Source organism: Haliotis asinina, chromosome 13, assembly GCF_037392515.1.
Source record: "Haliotis asinina isolate JCU_RB_2024 chromosome 13, JCU_Hal_asi_v2, whole genome shotgun sequence".
Lineage (NCBI taxonomy): Eukaryota > Metazoa > Mollusca > Gastropoda > Lepetellida > Haliotidae > Haliotis > Haliotis asinina.
The window spans coordinates 14212877-14232196 of record NC_090292.1 but is presented as its reverse complement, the minus strand read 5'-3'; the positions used below and the strand labels follow the sequence as shown (position 1 = coordinate 14232196).

At 39.1% G+C, this 19320-nt stretch overlaps 1 protein-coding gene across 2 annotated transcripts in view; it reads left to right on the top strand.

The window, feature by feature from the left end:
* The window catches only part of LOC137260443 (uncharacterized), a 217999-nt gene extending 198934 nt beyond the window's left edge, over positions 1 to 19065 (top strand). Inside the window, exons 1-4 of one of the 2 annotated variants that reach the window (XM_067798102.1) lie at positions 9135 to 9982; positions 17707 to 17772; positions 18140 to 18226; positions 18535 to 19065. In XM_067798102.1, coding sequence (XP_067654203.1) covers positions 9172 to 9982; positions 17707 to 17772; positions 18140 to 18226; positions 18535 to 18932 — 1362 coding nt within the window. In that variant the 5' untranslated portion in view covers positions 9135 to 9171 and the 3' untranslated portion in view covers positions 18933 to 19065. Of the gene's footprint in view, positions 1 to 9134; positions 9983 to 17706; positions 17773 to 18139; positions 18227 to 18534 lie in introns of those variants that run through there. The other variant, XM_067798101.1, reaches the window with a different exon arrangement.
* The last annotated feature ends 255 nt before the right edge of the window (positions 19066 to 19320 follow it).

The window sequence follows — 19320 nt, the reverse complement described above, 5'->3', positions numbered from 1 at the left end:
ATTCAGTTTATTTGATACCACCTACATATTGCACATATTCAGTTTACATAATACCACCTACATATTGCACACATTCAGTTTATATGACACCAGCTACATACTGCATACGTCCAGTTTATTTGATACCATCTACGTTTTTACATAGTCAGTTTATTTGAAACCAGCTACCTATTAAGTCTTTGAAGGGCATTTAGAAGTGAAATGCATAAGAATGAAGATTTTATGGATATCAACTTCTTTATATGAGAACACAACGTTTCGGAGTTAATGCTTACTCCTTCATCAGGTGATTGAGAATGGGGTACAGATCTATATTTATATGTACAGGTAAAGCAATAAAAAAGTAACAAGTGGAATGACTTAACGAAAGCTGGAAGCCAGTATAAACAAGCGCTGATTGGAAACCGACAGTTATGATAACAATGATAGAAGCCAATGGTAATACATTACAGATGATGGGATATGTTTACATAACACAGGTAGGGGGTAAGGACGATGTACATGATAGGGGAAAAGGGTGGAAGCCAATGGTGGATGATGTTTACATAACACATGATTGGGGATTAAGGATGATGTACATGACTGCATGAGGGTTGATGGGCATGTTTACATGGGGGATTGATGATGTACAAACACAAGTAGATAAGGATGTACACGGGTAGATTGGCTATACATGGATTACATAGATTACATAGATAGAATGTACACAGATTGATGAGATTAATTTATCAATAAGTCCCAGGCACTTGGTAGGTACAATCCTTGGTCACGGTTGATTGCTGGTTTCTGTCTCCGGATCTCGATGGCTTCTTGCAGTTTCCTTTGGCGCCAGTTGTTGTTGTTGGTAGATAGTATCCTAGTGTCCTCCCATCGGATTGAATGTCCAGGGTTCTTGAGAATGTGTTCAGAGATGGCCGATTTCTGGTCGAGTTTGCTGACAGAGGTCTGGTGTTCCTTCATTCTGGTGTTGATTGGTCTCAGCGTTTCTCCAATGTATAGGTCGCCACAGTTGCAAGGGATCTGGTAGATGCATCCTCTCGGGTTAGGGTGTTCACAGCTGGGTCCTTTACCGTTGGCTTTTAGGTAGGTCTTGATGGTCTTGCCACTGGAGAAGGTGACATCGATGCTGGCTTTGGTCTTGATGAGGCGTGATATTTGACGTATGTAATGAGACCTCATGCAGTATTCCCTGTGTATGCAATGTGTAGCTGGTATCAACTTAAATGAATGCATGCAACATGTATGTAGTATCAGTAACAAAACTTAACTGAATGTATGCAATGTGTAGCTTGTATTAACTGAATGAAGGCAGTGTGTAGCTGGTACCAGCTTACTTGAACATAGGCAGCGTGTAGCTGGTATCAACTCTACTGAAATTAGACATTATGTACTGGGGGTCAATGTAACTGAATGTGTGCAATATGTATTAAATATCAATAATACCACTTACCTGAATGTATTCAATATAGAGCTTGTAACGGCTTAACTGAATGTATGCAACATGTAGCTGATATCAATGAATGAATGGATGACTCGAATCTGTAGTTGGTTTCAGCTTACATAAATATATGCAATGCATACCTGCTATTAACTTCACTGGTATCAGCGTTAATGAATGCATTAAATCTGTAGCTCGTATCAACTTCAATACATGTATGCGATATGCAGCTCATATCAACTTAACTGAATGTATGGAATATGTAGCTGGTAGCATCGTATATGAATCTAACCGACATGTAGCTTGAATCTACTAACGGAATGTATGGAATATGTAGCTGGTAACATCACATATGAATCTAACCATACATGTAGCTTGAATCTACTAACTGAATGTATGGAAAATGTAGCTGGTAACATCACATATGAATCTAACCGACATGTAGCTTGAATCTACTAACTGAACGTATGGAAAATGTAGCTGGTAACATCGTATATGAATCTAACCGACATGTAGCTTGAATCTACTAACTGAATGTATGGAATATGTAGCTGGTAACATCGTATATCAATCTAACCGACATGTAGCTTGAATCTACTAACTGAACGTATGGAAAATGTAGCTGGTAACATCGTATATGAATCTAACCGACATGTAGCTTGAATCTACTAACTGAATGTATGGAATATGTAGCTGGTAACAACGTATATGAATCTAACCGACATGTAGCTTGAATCTACTAACTGAATGTATGGAAAATGTAGCTGGTAACATCGTATATGAATCTAACCGACATGTAGCTTGAATCTACTAACTGAATGTATGGAATATGTAGCTGGTAACATCGTATATGAATCTAACCGACATGTAGCTTGAATCTACTAACTGAACGTATGGAATATGTAGCTGGTAACATCGTATATCAATCTAACCGACATGTAGCTTGAATCTACTAACTGAACGTATGGAAAATGTAGCTGGTAACATCGTATATGAATCTAACCGACATGTAGCTTGAATCTACTAACTGAATGTATGGAATATGTAGCTGGTAACATCGTATATCAATCTAACCGACATGTAGCTTGAATCTACTAACTGAACGTATGGAAAATGTAGCTGGTAACATCGTATATGAATCTAACCGACATGTAGCTTGAATCTACTAACTGAATGTATGGAATATGTAGCTGGTAACAACGTATATGAATCTAACCGACATGTAGCTTGAATCTACTAACTGAATGTATGGAAAATGTAGCTGGTAACATCGTATATGAATCTAACCGACATGTAGCTTGAATCTACTAACTGAATGTATGGAATATGTAGCTGGTAACATCGTATATGAATCTAACCGACATGTAGCTTGAATCTACTAACTGAACGTATGGAAAATGTAGCTGGTAACATCGTATATGAATCTAACCGACATGTAGCTTGAATCTACTAACTGAATGTATGGAATATGTAGCTGGTAACATCGTATATGAATCTAACCGACATGTAGCTTGAATCTACTAACTGAACGTATGGAAAATGTAGCTGGTAACAACGTATATGAATCTAACCGACATGTAGCTTGAATCTACTAACTGAATGTATGGAATATGTAGCTGGTAACATCGTATATCAATCTAACCGACATGTAGCTTGAATCTACTAACTGAACGTATGGAAAATGTAGCTGGTAACATCGTATATGAATCTAACCGACATGTAGCTTGAATCTACTAACTGAATGTATGGAATATGTAGCTGGTAACATCGTATATGAATCTAACCGACATGTAGCTTGAATCTACTAACTGAATGTATGGAATATGTAGCTGGTAACATCGTATATGAATCTAACCGACATGTAGCTTGAATCTACTAACTGAATGTATGGAAAATGTAGCTGGTAACATCGTATATGAATCTAACCGACATGTAGCTTGAATCTACTAACTGAATGTATGGAATATGTAGCTGGTAACATCGTATATGAATCTAACCATACATGTAGCTTGAATCTACTAACTGAATGTATGGAATATGTAGCTGGTAACATCGTATATGAATCTAACCGACATGTAGCTTGAATCTACTAACTGAATGTATGGAATATGTAGCTGGTAACATCGTATATGAATCTAACCATACATATAGCTTGAATCTACTAACTGAATGTATGGAATATGTAGCTGGTAACATCGTATATGAATCTAACCATACATATAGCTTGAATCTACTAACTGAACGTATGGAATATGTAGCTGGTAACATCGTATATGAATCTAACCGACATGTAGCTTGAATCTACTAACTGAATGTATGGAAAATGTAGCTGGTAACATCGTATATGAATCTAACCGACATGTAGCTTGAATCTACTAACTGAATGTATGGAATATGTAGCTGGTAACATCGTATATGAATCTAACCGACATGTAGCTTGAATCTACTAACTGAATGTATGGAATATGTAGCTGGTAACATCGTATATGAATCTAACCATACATATAGCTTGAATCTACTAACTGAATGTATGGAATATGTAGCTGGTAACATCGTATATGAATCTAACCGACATGTAGCTTGAATCTACTAACTGAATGTATGGAATATGTAGCTGGTAACATCGTATATGAATCTAACCATACATGTAGCTTGAATCTACTAACTGAATGTATGGATATGTAGCTGGTAACATCGTATATGAATCTAACCATACATGTAGCTTGAATCTACTAACTGAATGTATGGATATGTAGCTGGTAACATCGTATATGAATCTAACCGACATGTAGCTTGAATCTACTAACTGAATGTATGGATATGTAGCTGGTAACATCGTATATGAATCTAACCGACATGTAGCTTGAATCTACTAACTGAATGTATGGATATGTAGCTGGTAACATCGTATATGAATCTAACCGACATGTAGCTTGAATCTACTAACTGAATGTATGGAATATGTAGCTGGTAACATCGTATATGAATCTAACCGACATGTAGCTTGAATCTACTAACTGAATGTATGGAATATGTAGCTGGTAACATCACATATGAATCTAACCATACATGTAGCTTGAATCTACTAACTGAACGTATGGAAAATGTAGCTAGTTATGCATTAACTGAATGCCGACAGCATGCATCTAGTATCAGCTCAGCTAAATGTATGCACTGTGTAGCTGGTATGAAGTAAACTGAATGTATGCACTATGTATATGGTTTAAAGTAAACTGAATGTATACACTATGTAGCTGGTATCAAGTAAACTGAATATGCCCAAAATGTACCTGGTTTGAAATAAACTGAATGTGCGCATTATGTAGCTGGCATTAGTTAAACTGAATGTATGCAATATACAGATGGTAAAAAAAATGAATGTATGAAAAATGTAGCTGGTATCAACTAAACTGAATGTGTCCAGAATGTATGCAATATATAACCGGTATTAAGTAAACTAAATATGTAGGTGGTGTCAAATAAACTGAATGTGTGCAATATGTAGGTGGCATTATGTAAACTGAATGTGTGCAATAGGTAGCTGAGAATGAGGATTTTGTGACATTACATACATACCACTCAGACACAGCATACTGACTCCAAGCCGACCAGTTTTGGAACTCACTGGTCGTCTTGACAACCATTAAAGGTGAAGGCTGAGGTATCGTCTTCAAAGACATATAGTCACAGGGAAGATCGGCGAAACCGTTCGGGGAAGAAATATGACATATTTGTTTGCTTTGGCTGCTTCATGTATATAGTCCACCTGCAACATATGAAACACAATAAACCATTGCTAGGGTAACAAGCGAACCACTAACACATGATCCATGGAGAAGTCATGACATGTTCTTGGGGCAGTGTCGAAATAGTTGAAGGCCCCCACGTGACCTGACGCCATGTAATTATTGACCAGAATCAGGCGAAAACATTGATGACATTAAGTTTCACGTGGTTTACATTTCAACTTCTTGACTGACAGATGACATCTCTCACATTCCCTTTCTTCATCAGGATGGTGAGTGAGTATTTTAGCAACATTCCAGCAGTATCACAGCGGGGGACACCGGAAACGGATTTCACACATTATACCTCAGTGGGCAATCGAACCCGGATCGTCGGCGCGAAGAGCGAACACTTTATTCAACCGCCCCTCATCAGGATAGACAAATAAGTCACTATTTACACTGACTGTTATCATTAGACGGTTAGTTTACTTGAATTTAAGAACTGTTAGCATTACACAGACAGCTTATTAGCAGTCTCAGAACTGTTATCATTAGACAGTTAGATAGTTTACCTGACGCCTCAGAACTGTTATCATTAGGTAGTTAGACAGTTTACTTGACGTCTCAGAACTGTTATCATTAGACAGGTGACTTGACGTCTCAAAACAGTTTTCATTAGACATTCGGACAGTTTACCTGACATCCCAGAACTATTATTTTTATAAAGTTAGATAGTGTACCTGACGTCTCAGAACTCTTGTTATTAGACAGTTATTTAGTTTACCTGACGTCTCAGAACTGGTATCAATAGACAGTTTATCTCACGCCTCTGAACTGTTTTTATTATCCACTTGGACAGTTTAGACATGTCAGTCAACTTCAGTTAAGTTTCAACATCAAGATTGACATGTTAGTAAGTCTTCGTTTCCTGCATATCAGTCTTAGTGCTAAACACGTCTTTTCAATCTCAAGACTGACACAGTAACTTCTACTATTCTTAAACAGTTTACATGTCAACCTGAACACTGACATGTCACCTTCAAGTATTGTGAATCAGGACGACATGTCAGTCACAGGTAGCGCTAAACTCTAATCACATAACTCCTGCTACAACCGTGCATCTAAATAAGTGTCAATTTCGAATACGATCCCACGAAATGAGAATCATGGCTAAGTGAGAAAATTCTGCAATGCATAAAGACGCCTGATACAGTTCGATCTGTCAAGATCGAAGCTGAGGTGAGAGAAAACCGCAATTTGACAACACAAATATGTTAGAACGTGTATCGTGGCGCATCTGATTGTTAAAACAGACTGTAAAAACAGCGCGAATGCTCAATAACATGTTCTTACAACATGTACCTGGGCACGGTGTAGTTTCTGCTGCTAATCTAAAGACTACAGTACAGGCTTTGAGGCTTTGTGGTGTTTTCCTTTCCTACCTGAATTCTCTGGAGAAAACGTAAATTCCGAAGTCAGTGAGGATTGTTGAGCATTGTGAGTAGGTGATGTTGTATCAAGAAATTAATATTGTGCTTTTAATGTGTGAATGGCAAAGGGTTGAAGTAATATTGTGATTTACGTAAGTGAGTGACAAGTATCTAAGTAACATTGTAATCAAGCGTTAAAGAATTGAGTAATGGCGTGTTTAGGAATGTGGACTGCTGTTACGTCATGTTACCGAGTGAAGGGATGGGGTGATATTGTGGTCTAAAAGTGTAATGTATGTTTAGATGAGCATAACTGAGTAAAGCAGCATTAAGTGTAAAATATCGGTTCAGGTATAACACTGTGTTTTAAGTAAGTGAGCAATGAAGCACTGAGGAAGTGAAAGAGTTTTTATTAAGAGAGAAGTGCAGCGCTGGGGAAGTAAGAGGGTGGTACTGTTTTAACTTGGTTAACTATCTTTGTTCAGTATTGCATGGACATTAGTAAGTGAACACTGGGTGAGTGAGTTATGTTGTATCTCAACTGAATTGTGCAGAGCGAAAAAAAGAGTAAGTAATACTTTGTTGTAAGTAAATAAGTAATTCTGTTTGAAGTAAATCAGTAATGCAGCGTTAAAGAAGTGAGTAATTTCATGTGTTTAAGCAAATCAGTACGTTAGTAATGCAGTGATAAAGAAGTGAGTGATTGTATATGTTTACATTATGTTAGTGTTACAAAGTAAGTTAATAATGCAGTGATAAAGAAATGAGTCATCGTATCTGTTTACAGTATGTTACTTTTACAAAGTAGATTAGTAATGCATCGATAAGGTAATGAGTGATTGTATCTGTTGACAGTATGTTAGTGTACGTAAGCAATGCAGTGATAAAGAAATGAGTGATAGTATCTATTTACAGTATGTTAGTGTTACAAAGTACGTAGGACCTGGTGTCATAGTTGTGATTCATCACCTGTTGTTATCACTGTGATTCATCACCTGCTTCCATAACTGAGGTTGATGGCCTGGTGTCATAACTGTGATTCGTGGTCTGCTGTATTCACTGTGAGTCATCATCTGGTGTCCCCACTGTGAGTCATCACCTGGTGTCCCCACTGTGAGTCATCACCTGGTGTCTTCACTATGAGTCATCACCTGGTGTCTCCACCGTGTTTCATCACCTGGTGTCCCCACTGTGAGTCATCATCTGGTGTCCCCACTGTGAGTCATCACCTGGTGTCCCCACTGTGAGTCATCACCTGGTGTCCCCACTGTGAGTCATCATCTGGTGTCCCCACTGTGAGTCATCACCTGGTATCCCCAAATGTTTCCGTTTTGGCTTGAATCAAATTCTACAAAGCATGTGTGGTTTTCCCAGTGTTGTTCTTTGTGCGGATCGATATTCATGATGCTGTCAATAAGCTTAATATCCAGTTATGATATGTAATTGCCCAATTTATCTGCACGCAAACATTCCTCAAAAATAACTAATGAGGGGCAGGACCTGCTGTCTGAGGAGATGTATATGAATCTGAAGTGTCAATGGCCCAAGAACTCGTCTGTGTTTTAGGACCCCTCGACAGTGGCCTGAGTTGTTCAGGTAGTCTGTGAATGGTGTACCTTCCCAGAATGAATCTTAAGTACTAGAGGCCCAGGAACTGGTCTGGGTACAGTGACCTGAGCTGTTAATATGGAACAGACTGTGAATAGTGTACCGACACAGTCTCGTCTACTGAACGTGAGGTACTGTTTTCTCTTAGTCAGACATGTCTGGCGGTAACGTGGACACAACATTGGTCGTATATCCCTGGATATAGGTTCCAGATGTTGTGTTCCGTCAACCACTGATGAACACTTCTCTCCGCGTGGCTATCTTCTTGTATTCACACGTCGACACTCGCCCTGCTGCGTGTATTTCTTTGCTCACGTCTTCAGAGATGTTGTTGCATATCGATGATCAAACTCGGTGTACGCCATTCCAGGAAACATGCTCATGGCATTCCAGAACGTTGTTTGTAAGCAATCTGTACCACCGTTATAAAATTTAATGTATAATGCATAAATAGATAGTGCTGTAACTATGCAATAAATCCTTAAGACAAATGATGACATTTCAGGCGTGGCGTCTTCACTTAATATGTGTTCTATAACATGATACACAACAGAGATTGTAATAGTGAGTGAGTGAGTGAGTATTTAACGTCACATCGGCAATATTTCCGCCATATTGTGACGAGACACTGTAATATGACACGCAACATGGGTCCTGGAACCAGAGATACACGATATATATTGTAAAATCACAAGTATTATGAGATGTAAAATATCACGAAGCAAGTGTCCCGTGACTTATCATAAACGTTAGAGCTCAGCATTTCCATCTAGTTTGGGTGCAAGGTCTACACACACTACTGGTGTAGCGTGTGGTTCCCCGAGCTGGCGTTGTTCCAGACACTTCAGTCGAGCTATATAAAAGCCGTTTAGCCAGCAGAGAGGCAGTTGCCTTCCTAGCTGCGTGTTGTTCTGTTGGCACAATGGAGCTATCAACAGTTGTATTCCTGAGTTTTGTATTGTGCGCTATGGGAGACGTACATGCTGGTGAGAGTTTGGAAATTCTGACCACACGTGTGAGGGTGGTTGAACAAGACCTTAGCCTGTGGAAATTTTCAAGTATGAAAACTGAGACTAAACTGATGAACAAGTTTAAGGTTTGGAAGGAGTCGCTGAAAGAAGAACTGACTTCATCATTCCTTCCTTCACTGATAGAACCTCTCGTCAAACAAGCGATTACAAACATCCTAACTGAAGATGATATTGGGCATCAGACCAACGGAAAAGTTCTCGAGGAAGTTCACAGCTTAAAGGACAACGCGCAATACATAAAGACACGACTTCGAGCAATAACACAAGACTTAAGGCATGTTGAACGGGAAAGCGACACCTACAGAAAAAGAGTCAGAAAAGAACGTAGCGAGTTGACCAAAGACATCCGGGCTCTACAGATGCAGGTGAATCAGACAGTAGTTCGTGCAACCTCATATGCAAGGATGCTAAGGTCAGAACTCAATCAGACCATTGATGACGTGCTTGAGACAAACCAGACACTCGCTGGCCTCACACAGTACTTCAGGACGCTGAACACCAGTTGTGTGGTGACGGAGAGAGAAATGAAATCATACAGGGAGGGCTTGCAGGAAATGCGGAGCAACGTATCCACAGACATTCGGAGTTTAAACATTCAACTGAATCAGACCATTAGTGACCAGTTTGACACGAACCAGACACTCTCTGGCCTCACACAGGACTTCAGGACGCTGAATACCAGTTTTTTGGGGATGAGGAAAGAGATCAAGGAGCTTTCAACCATGACGTATCGTGGAACGACAGAAGGTGAGACTTTTTAGCAGAGATTTGTCGCTTAATTAACATTTTATTTTGATATGGCAACCGGAATATATGAGAATAACATTAATTTGTTTGGCAGCCTAGGGTTCACAGGGCAACGTAGGATTAGGTTGGCATGGCAGCAAAATGTTTAATTTACACGTCAACGTGGAGTTTGGGCATGAATAAATGAGCTTCATTTGATAACCTAGGGCTTACAATGCATGGAACGTTATATTAGCATGTAACTTAGGGTTTCCAAGACATGTAAACGTTGGATTAGCATGTAACCTAGGGTTTACAAGACATCTAAATGTTAGCCAGACTAGGGCTTACAAGGCATGTAAGCGTTTATTTGGCAGGTAAAGACAACCTAGGGCTTACGAGGCATATTAACGTGGAGTTAGCAGGCATGACCCAGTGTAGATAAGGGTTTACAAGGCATATTAACGTGGAGTTAGCAGGCATGACCCAGTGTACATGAGAGCTTACAAGACATATTAAGGTTGTGATAGCAGGCATGACCCAGTGTACATGAAGGCTTACAAGGCTAGTTGGACTAGCAGGTAAAGCCAACCAAGAGCTTGCAAGGCATATTTATGTGAGTTAGCAGTCAAGACCCAGTGTATATAAGCCCTACAGAAAACGGTACTTTTACCTTCATCTCAGGCCTAACTGCTGGTGGTCACGTGACCAACGACAGATGTCTTTGAACACACGGTCAGTCGACAGACAGCTGAAGACAGCTGAAGACAGTCGACAGACAGGGGATTCTCGGCCGCAGGAACAAGAACAGAACTTACTGAGGACAGTAATTGTCAACGCTACATTATCGTCAGAAACGACCCCTAACTGTACCTTGTGATATGATACCCCAAAATAACGAGCAATCAATACTAAAAGATACATTTTATTTCTCTTCACTAATACTTCACACCATGTCTGATGTCTGTTTGAAAGCAAAGTAACACCAAACATCAAGATCAGCCAGTGTGTCGAGATCATTGACCACCCTGTATATCTTACCTCCACCCAGCTCGACAGCTGTTTCTCCAGTCTTACTAGTGTTATGCCTGGCATTATTTCTATTAGTAATTCCCCCGTATTTAACACTGAAGTGTACTGCCTGTAAAATTTGAGTTTCAACTCTGCCGTGGTCGCACTGATTTATCTCTGTATCTCTACATATTTGGGTGAAATTACTGATTCAGTTAGGAACTGGACATCAAATTAGACGACAAAAGTTTTACCCCTATTCTGAATATTTCAACTTGCCTCGAATACAATCGCCCAATCCCCACTTGACAAGAAGGCCTGGTGTTGTCAGGTCAGAACCTTCAGGTCAAACCTGTCCAGCACAGCCCCGGGCAGTTAAACACAGCACGTTTACGTTTGAGATATTATGACCTGACAACTAAAAGCAATCTCAGTATGGCAGAAATCTGAACTTCATACTGAATGAAACCCTACACCAGATTATGTCTTTTCTTGTCCGTGAATGCTAACACTTGCCCTGGCAGAACTTGGTTCAATATTACCCTTTAATGATTGACACCACACCTTCTGCAAGAGTGGGATGTTACCCTGGGGTGTCAGGCAGTGCAAGACTGCAAATTAGGTCTTTAAATTACTTCACTGAAAAAGAGCCTGATCGTAAAGGTATATTTGTCTGGAATCTGATGAAATAAATCACCAGGTTATTACTCATGGGTGATGCAATGACAAACGCTGTGTACAGACAGAAACCCATGGTTTACTTTCATTTATTTTCGGTCCACAATAATCATGACATGAAATTAACAGGCCACTGACTAACACCATGGTATTTGGAATAGGCGGACGACTTATGGCTACTGTATCTGAACATAAATGCACTATATATTGGTTATATTGCCACCGTTTGTAGAGGAGAAATTTAATCCTGCGGTCAGTATAACCACATAAGACATTTAGAGACCCTAAAGTAAAGAAAACAAGTCATTACTTCCTTGATCGATTTATACGTCGCAGATACATAGCGCATGTACACTCGCACATACATACAACGTACATGATAACTGTGGTGCACTCTTTCTTGGTATGTACTTCACACCTACACCCTTGATGCCGAGATCTTCACCTAAAAGAAATCAGATTCTAGTACTGTTTTGGTTCCGGGATTCGAACCCTTAGAGTCGGGCACCTAATCGCCAGCACACAAAGTCAGCCGCCTAGCCGTCTCAGCTACCGCGACGTGGATGTCGTTCTAGAATTTGTACTTTACTAACAAAGTGTAATCCCAAATATGACATACGTTACATATGACCACTTTCTAAATGGCATTGTGAAACATTTGAAACAAGCGCAGTCTTTCGAGCACAGTGTTCGTTTTCAAATCAATTAGCTTTCGTTTCATTTTATCGAGAGAGTTGGTATTGGTGGCAAAGACCTGCTGTAGTTTAATTCTAAAACGTAAGGGGAATGGGGGATCTTTTAGAATTTTTCTTCCCTTCACTAATCTGCTAGGTGCGCTGATCCGGACGGTCCAACCTTAACCTGACAGCGCATGTCGTATGCGCGATGTGTGTCGTACGTGTTACTATTACCAGGGATAATCTACAACTATATAGTCTCCCTGTTATTACATTTAGAGAAAGTTAACCATTGCAGCTTTCACCTTCACTGGTAACGTTCACGCTTGTGCATTGAGCGTATATCTTTTCCCTCTCACGATGATATATCAAGTGTATTCCGTGATTCTATGATACACTTGGGTTAGTCGTGACTGCTTACATTGCAAGAAAGAATGGCGAAATAGTAGTTCGAAGCGAGGCGGTGGAATCAGCTGATCATTTTCAAGTTATGTTTGTCGTTTTTGCAATCGGTAATTTAAGTCTGGCACTAGACGTCTCAGTATCACATTTAAAAGTGCAGTGTATTTTCATTGTATATTTACTCAAATCGCTTTAGTATTACGGTCGATATGGCTGCATTCATGTAGCTCACTAAGGCGGGGAGCTGATATGCATGAAATGTGAAACACAGAAAGTCTTGTTATGTAAATTTCATGGGTTGTACAAGATGGGATAGAGATTTTTGACAACACAAATATTTAGCAGGTACAGAGAGAAGTGAGAAACAATGGTCAAGTAGTTGTAAAATAACAGTAACGCACGAATTATGTCAATCATCGCCTACATGTAGCCAATTTTCAAATGCGATAAACATGGGCATAACTCAAATCAACTTTTTACGTCTGTAACCGTTTGTGATGCATGAAATATATAATCACTGTACGGATAAATAATGCATAAAAACACAGCAAATTTCTAAAATGACCGCGTTTTAATTATTAAAATTATTATTCCTGAATTACAGTTATAAATTACAATATTTTGATTTTACTAAGTTTCAATAGAAGAAAATAATATTAAAATATTAATTTATTTAATATACTATTTCAGACTCAGAAGAAGTAAAACCACCGGTAGGTTAAGTACACATTCGAGGGCACTTTCCTAATTCTATTTTTTATTACACAACTAAACAATACATATATTCATATCGGTAATAAATTTCAATCTCTAATATAAATGGTACTGTTCATTGTTGTCAGCACCAAATAGTTTACATTTCCCTGTAGTTTCTACATACGTCTTGTCTTCACAATGAACAGATTATTATAATAGTCATGACAAAGCTCATTTTATTTTTGTAAATCTAGCTCTTCGTGTCTTGTTGCAATACACTGAGGTTTTGATGTCCTAACACAAATATATTAATAAAGTCAATATCCTTTCGCACTTTACATGATATCTGCACTGCAAAATGTTGTAATTCTGAGTTATTGTATGCTGGTGTATTTGTACTTTAATATTACATCACACATGCATGACTTTATTCAATCATTGTACATATTATCTTTTAACTTTCTAATAAAATAATTAAATGCATAAACATATCTTCATAGAATAATTGTGGGGTTAAATTCGAATCTATGTCATCTAAAACGTATATTTGACATTAAACCCCTTTTCTGATATTAAACTCAGAACCTAAAGATTTTTTAAGAACTGTTGAATAAAAAGCAGAATGCAAAGTATACAAATTTAGATAATATGTGGTCTGTCATGGGAAATATTTGTCAACTTAATGTTTCAAAAGAAGAAACACATGTGTAATGTAATTATATCATACAGATCTGCTTGGATGGTCGAAGTTATATGTTGTTCATAGAGACAATTCTCTGTAAATGACTTTTTATATCAATAGCTTTAAGTGGTGTTAAACTATGATGAGTGGTGTTTCGGATGCAACTGGCTCATTGCTTGGATAATATCTGTATGGCATTTGCTTAAGTAATTCATATATGAAAATATACAGTAGTGTCAGAATTTAAAGCAAATGAGGAACTGCTGCTCAAAAAGTAATTTATAGATTTATAACTAACTGTTACATTCTATACGGAATTTCACCAATTGTCAGGGATGTGTAACAATCACAAATTGACGATGAAGACTTTCCAGGGATCGATTCAGTTCTAGTTGGTTGGAGTTGTATCTCCGATTTTTGCTTACATTGAGATCGGTATTAGGATGGGAACTATTTTCAAGATTTTAATGCGGCAATGTTTAAAGAATTACCGTTGCAAATAACTGAAGGATTGATAACATATACAAAGAATTTTCATAACTGCTTGGACTTGCAGTAAGTTGAACTAGCACTCCCTCGGGTTCTGTCGTAGGAAATACCGAGACAATATAACCGATTTTTCATGGCGTTTTCAGTCTTTATTTATATCGTGTCAATTCGCACTGCACTTGGAATTAAGCAAACGATGCTTTTCTCAAGTAAAAGTCAAAGCAAAACATGTGTCAGTTAATGGATTTTCGTCGAAAACGGTAGGCTTTTTTGTTCAGTGAAGGTGGCCAAGGCAACGCGTAAACGTGGTTCTGTCTGTACATGTAGCAGGTTGTCGCAGCGCACATTGAGTCGGTAACCAGACCAGAAGCGAGAAATTGGACCGTCGCTTATTTCATTTCAAAAGGAGAGTTGTTGTCAGAAAGTAATTATGTGACTTTCGAATTTCAAGCAGATAAGAAGCCTAACCCGTATTCGTTTCTTGACAGTTCGATAATTACATTCACCCGCCACAATCACCCGATTTCGTTTGTTTGATTTTCCTTGTAATTTTTCTTATATAACCCTTGCTACAAAAAGGTCGCCCATTCATTGATGCATTTGTAGCAGCTGACAATGAAATATACATCATGTATCTCAATATCGGCCTTCGCCAAATCCAAGATAGCGTATTTCTGAAAATATCTGGGTTCGTCGACAACGGCAGTAGTGATTTCATGAAAACCTGATGTCAGTGATCATTATAATGCTATTAACGGTAGTTAACGTGTTTTGATATTTCACAACAGAGCAAATAAAGCTGCGAATCGCGATTTTGTAGTGTGTAAAAGGACCATATTTACAATGAAGCCTATTTTGAAAGGTAATCTTACTTTAGCTTTGTCTGAGATAATATTGAATGGTATCACAAAACAGGAAATTACCCACAGAATTCACAACTGTTAGTTATATTTGTGCGCTTGATATATTTAGAATTTTATTGAAATTCAAAGTGAGGATTGAAGTGGAAGGACATATATGTCCCTGTGACATCCAGGGGGCTAGACTGAGCTGGGGAATGTCTGTCTACACGTAGCACAACACACATTATAACCAGCATGCACTATATCTAGGTATCTCTGCTTCACACCTAGACTGGGTTGTGGAAAAGCGTCTATACTGAGCGCATCAGGCTCAGAAAACCACAGTTAGTCTTTCAAGGTTATACTTAGGAGTATAAGCTCAATTCAAGTACCTCAATGTCCTCGTTTGACAGAGTGATCACAGCTATTTACACCGAAGTCTTTCAGGTCTACTAATATCCACATATGACCTATTTTGAAAGTGAACCTTTATATTTTTTAAACAAATAAATTAAGAATGAAGCAATACAAACAGTCGGTGAATTACAACTATTTAGGGAAGTAGCCGATATGCTAATATACAATTGTCCACGCCATGCCACAGGTAATGCAAACTGTATCATAAAACGAAAACAAAACTAGAGAGCAAACATGGGGCGATTGGAAATATTTCCCTATAGAGATGGTGTTCAGTCCAAGCAGGCGAGCGCCAAACGTTGTCGTGCTCCTAACCTAACACGTCACAATGACGTCATAGCTGGCAGCTGTGCTTCGTGGCGTCGCCAGTCAAAGCATTTCTCCAGTAGCAGTGAGATGTATCTCTCGTGTTATTGGTGGGTAAGTTCTCAGTTTATGATTTTAAATTGATTTATGGAATTAGATGAAATGTATATAGTATGACTGCTGTAATGAGCATGAATGTTGTAGGAACCAAGTGTTTGCTTCACACAATGTTTACACCCAGACCTATGTTTAGCCTGTCACCGATTGGGGACGATGGAAGGTCTGGGGAAGCATAACAACGCAGCGTTTCACCTAATTGTTATATTTAATCAAATTATGTACTCTCTTTTACCGTTATCCTTGACCTGATGGCATTTACATCCACATAGGAGACTTCATGAGAGTATCCTAAAGCTGTCCAGTCCAATATTTCATTTCAAATGCATTGTGTTTTTCACTCGGGACTGCTGCATTGCATTGAAATACATCCCCGCTGTAGCACACGGCCAAACATATCCTTGTGCATGTCTGCAACATTTTATCAAAACTTCAATGGAAGGTAGATTATGGAAGGGGAATCATGCTGTATTTTCGATATTTCTAATATTGAAACAAACGAAGAATGTCGGACAACCAAAATTTCGATCTTTACCACCACACACTGCCATGTGTTTGCACCCTTGTCAACATTGCTTCCATCGACCAGTATGGTTGTGTCAGCTGCAGTGTCCGCCTGGGTTAGCAGTTGTTTGAGAATTGCTCTGTCTGCCACTGTAACTCGATATTCTGATATTTTGTGAGAGTTTCACGGAGTTTGCCTGCCACAAATTACAACTGTGTTGCACAAACACCGAGTCAAGTTGCCCTATTGTCCTTCACACTGTTTGATAAACACTAGTGTTAATGTGCTTCACTTTAGAATTTACGGAGTTGCCTAAAATACCAGGTAACTAAACAGAGAGGGTAGGGTTAGGACATCAAGGAAAGGCGTTTTTTTTAATATTCCGGGCATGGTTACTGAATTCAAACTAAAACGGTAGTCATTCCATAAAGAGGAATTAAAAGTACTGTTGCAATTGTGTGTTTATCTATCAACAACAATGTGAAAATAACATATGCTTATATATGAAGTCCCTGTAGAATGTGCATCCCTAACCTACCATAGCCATGAGGGTGAACTGACTGTTTTGTTTACACCGTTCATGTTTATATATATATATTTTTTTTTTAAAAAAAAAAAAGACACTTCAAACGTTTCAACAAAGAGGATCTCAACTGTTATCAAACAGTCAATGCGAAATGGACAGCTTAAAATTTACTAAATCAAGCTGCGAAAACATATTGAGGAAATGAAATATCCTTCAAACTAAACCATCTGTTATAACAGATAACAGATATAACAGATATAACAGATATATTTGGACTTCATCCTTACATAATACTGAAAGGCAAAAACATTTATGGAAAGCAGAACCTGAGGCCAGTTGTCATAGAACTATTTTTTGTACATGTATAGTTTTCTGATGAAAATATTCCCTGTTTCAGCTGCGGCTGACCCGAGCCCAAACAGCACGTTTCCACCAGCGCCAGTAACGACACAAGACCTACAGGGTAGGTGGGAAAACCCAGCAGGCAGGAAGTGCAGTTGTTATTTCTCCCTGTATTTACCACACTGATGTATATGCCCGTGGTGATATTGACTTGAGGGATGGATCTCACCCCGGTACCGATCGACGTTGTCAATCACAGAACTGTCAAAAATAATATTGGGAAGTATAAGTTTTTCTTGCTAGTAAGAATTATCTCAGTCAGTTAGAACGATATTTGATTAATACTTTTTCCCATAAGATATGTATTTAGAATTTAATCATACATAATAGTGAAAGGCAAACCATATCAGGAAAGGCGAAAACAGTCCAGCAGTAGAAATGCTTATGTGCGATGTATAGTGTTCTGAACATCATGTTCCCTGTTTCAGTCTCCACGACTGACGCGAGTGAGGATCTGACACCCAGCAAGACGGTTCCACCGCCGCCAGTGACGACACAAGACTCTGACAAACACGGTAGGTTGGAAAACCCAGCAGCAACAGTTGTACTGGCTTTATCACCTTGTAATGTTCAACAAACATCAACACTTTCAAGTCACAAAATAAAGCTACAACATCTGACTCTAACAGAAAGTTATGTATTAAACACTCCATCGTTAATTCCAGAAACCACATGTTGACATTCCCGTCATGTTGCATTGTTGTCAGTCATGATGGAATTGTTTAAATGACGTAGCAATGTACGAGTCACGTATCAACATCATGTAAACATTGTTGACGTGTGACAAAGATGTCTGGTGTACACAGTTTACTTTGTGTTACAGCGACTCCATCACCAGCAGCAGGCCGCGACCTCTACGACGCCAGCAGGGACGGTGACCTGGAGAGAGTGAAGCGGATCCTGGCCCAGGGTGACGTGGACATCAACTATAGAAGAGACAGCATGACACCGGTGATGGCGGCAGCATGGAAGGGACACAGTGACGTGGTGGAGTTCCTGGTGGGTAGAGGGGCTGATGTGTCACTGGTGGACAGGGGCGGTGACAACGTCCTTCACTACGCCTGTATTAGTGGGGACCTGGAGACGGTGAAGCTGATACTGTCCATGAACGTGGTGGACATCAACGCCAGGAACAACTACGGGGAGACAGCGGCCGACTACACGAGAGGCTGGAGACATCAGCGAATGTTGGATCTCCTGGTGTCACGTGGTGCACACTGAGTCAGTGTCGGTGTGGACAGAGACGATGTCGTTATTGACGCGGTGTGGTGTGTGCCGTTCACGTAGTCGTGGGTCACGATTCAGGTGATTTCCCTTTTTTCTTTTTTAATATAAATAAAAGTTGTTGAATGAATTTTCAGACATTTTGTCATGTTTTGTGTTTGGAACCTCGCATGATCAGGTAGGAAAATTGTAAACTGAGTGTAAACATAAACGGTAAGTGATTGTGCGTTAATGTCGCCCGTCTTAACGTAATTCTGTGTTAATTTTAATGATTCTGTTCTTAGAATATCGCGAATCATAAAACAGACAACAAAAAACCGTTTGTTTACATGTCGCTGCACTCTGTGACCTCAGACTGAGCCGAGGTTCACCCAACTGACTTGGC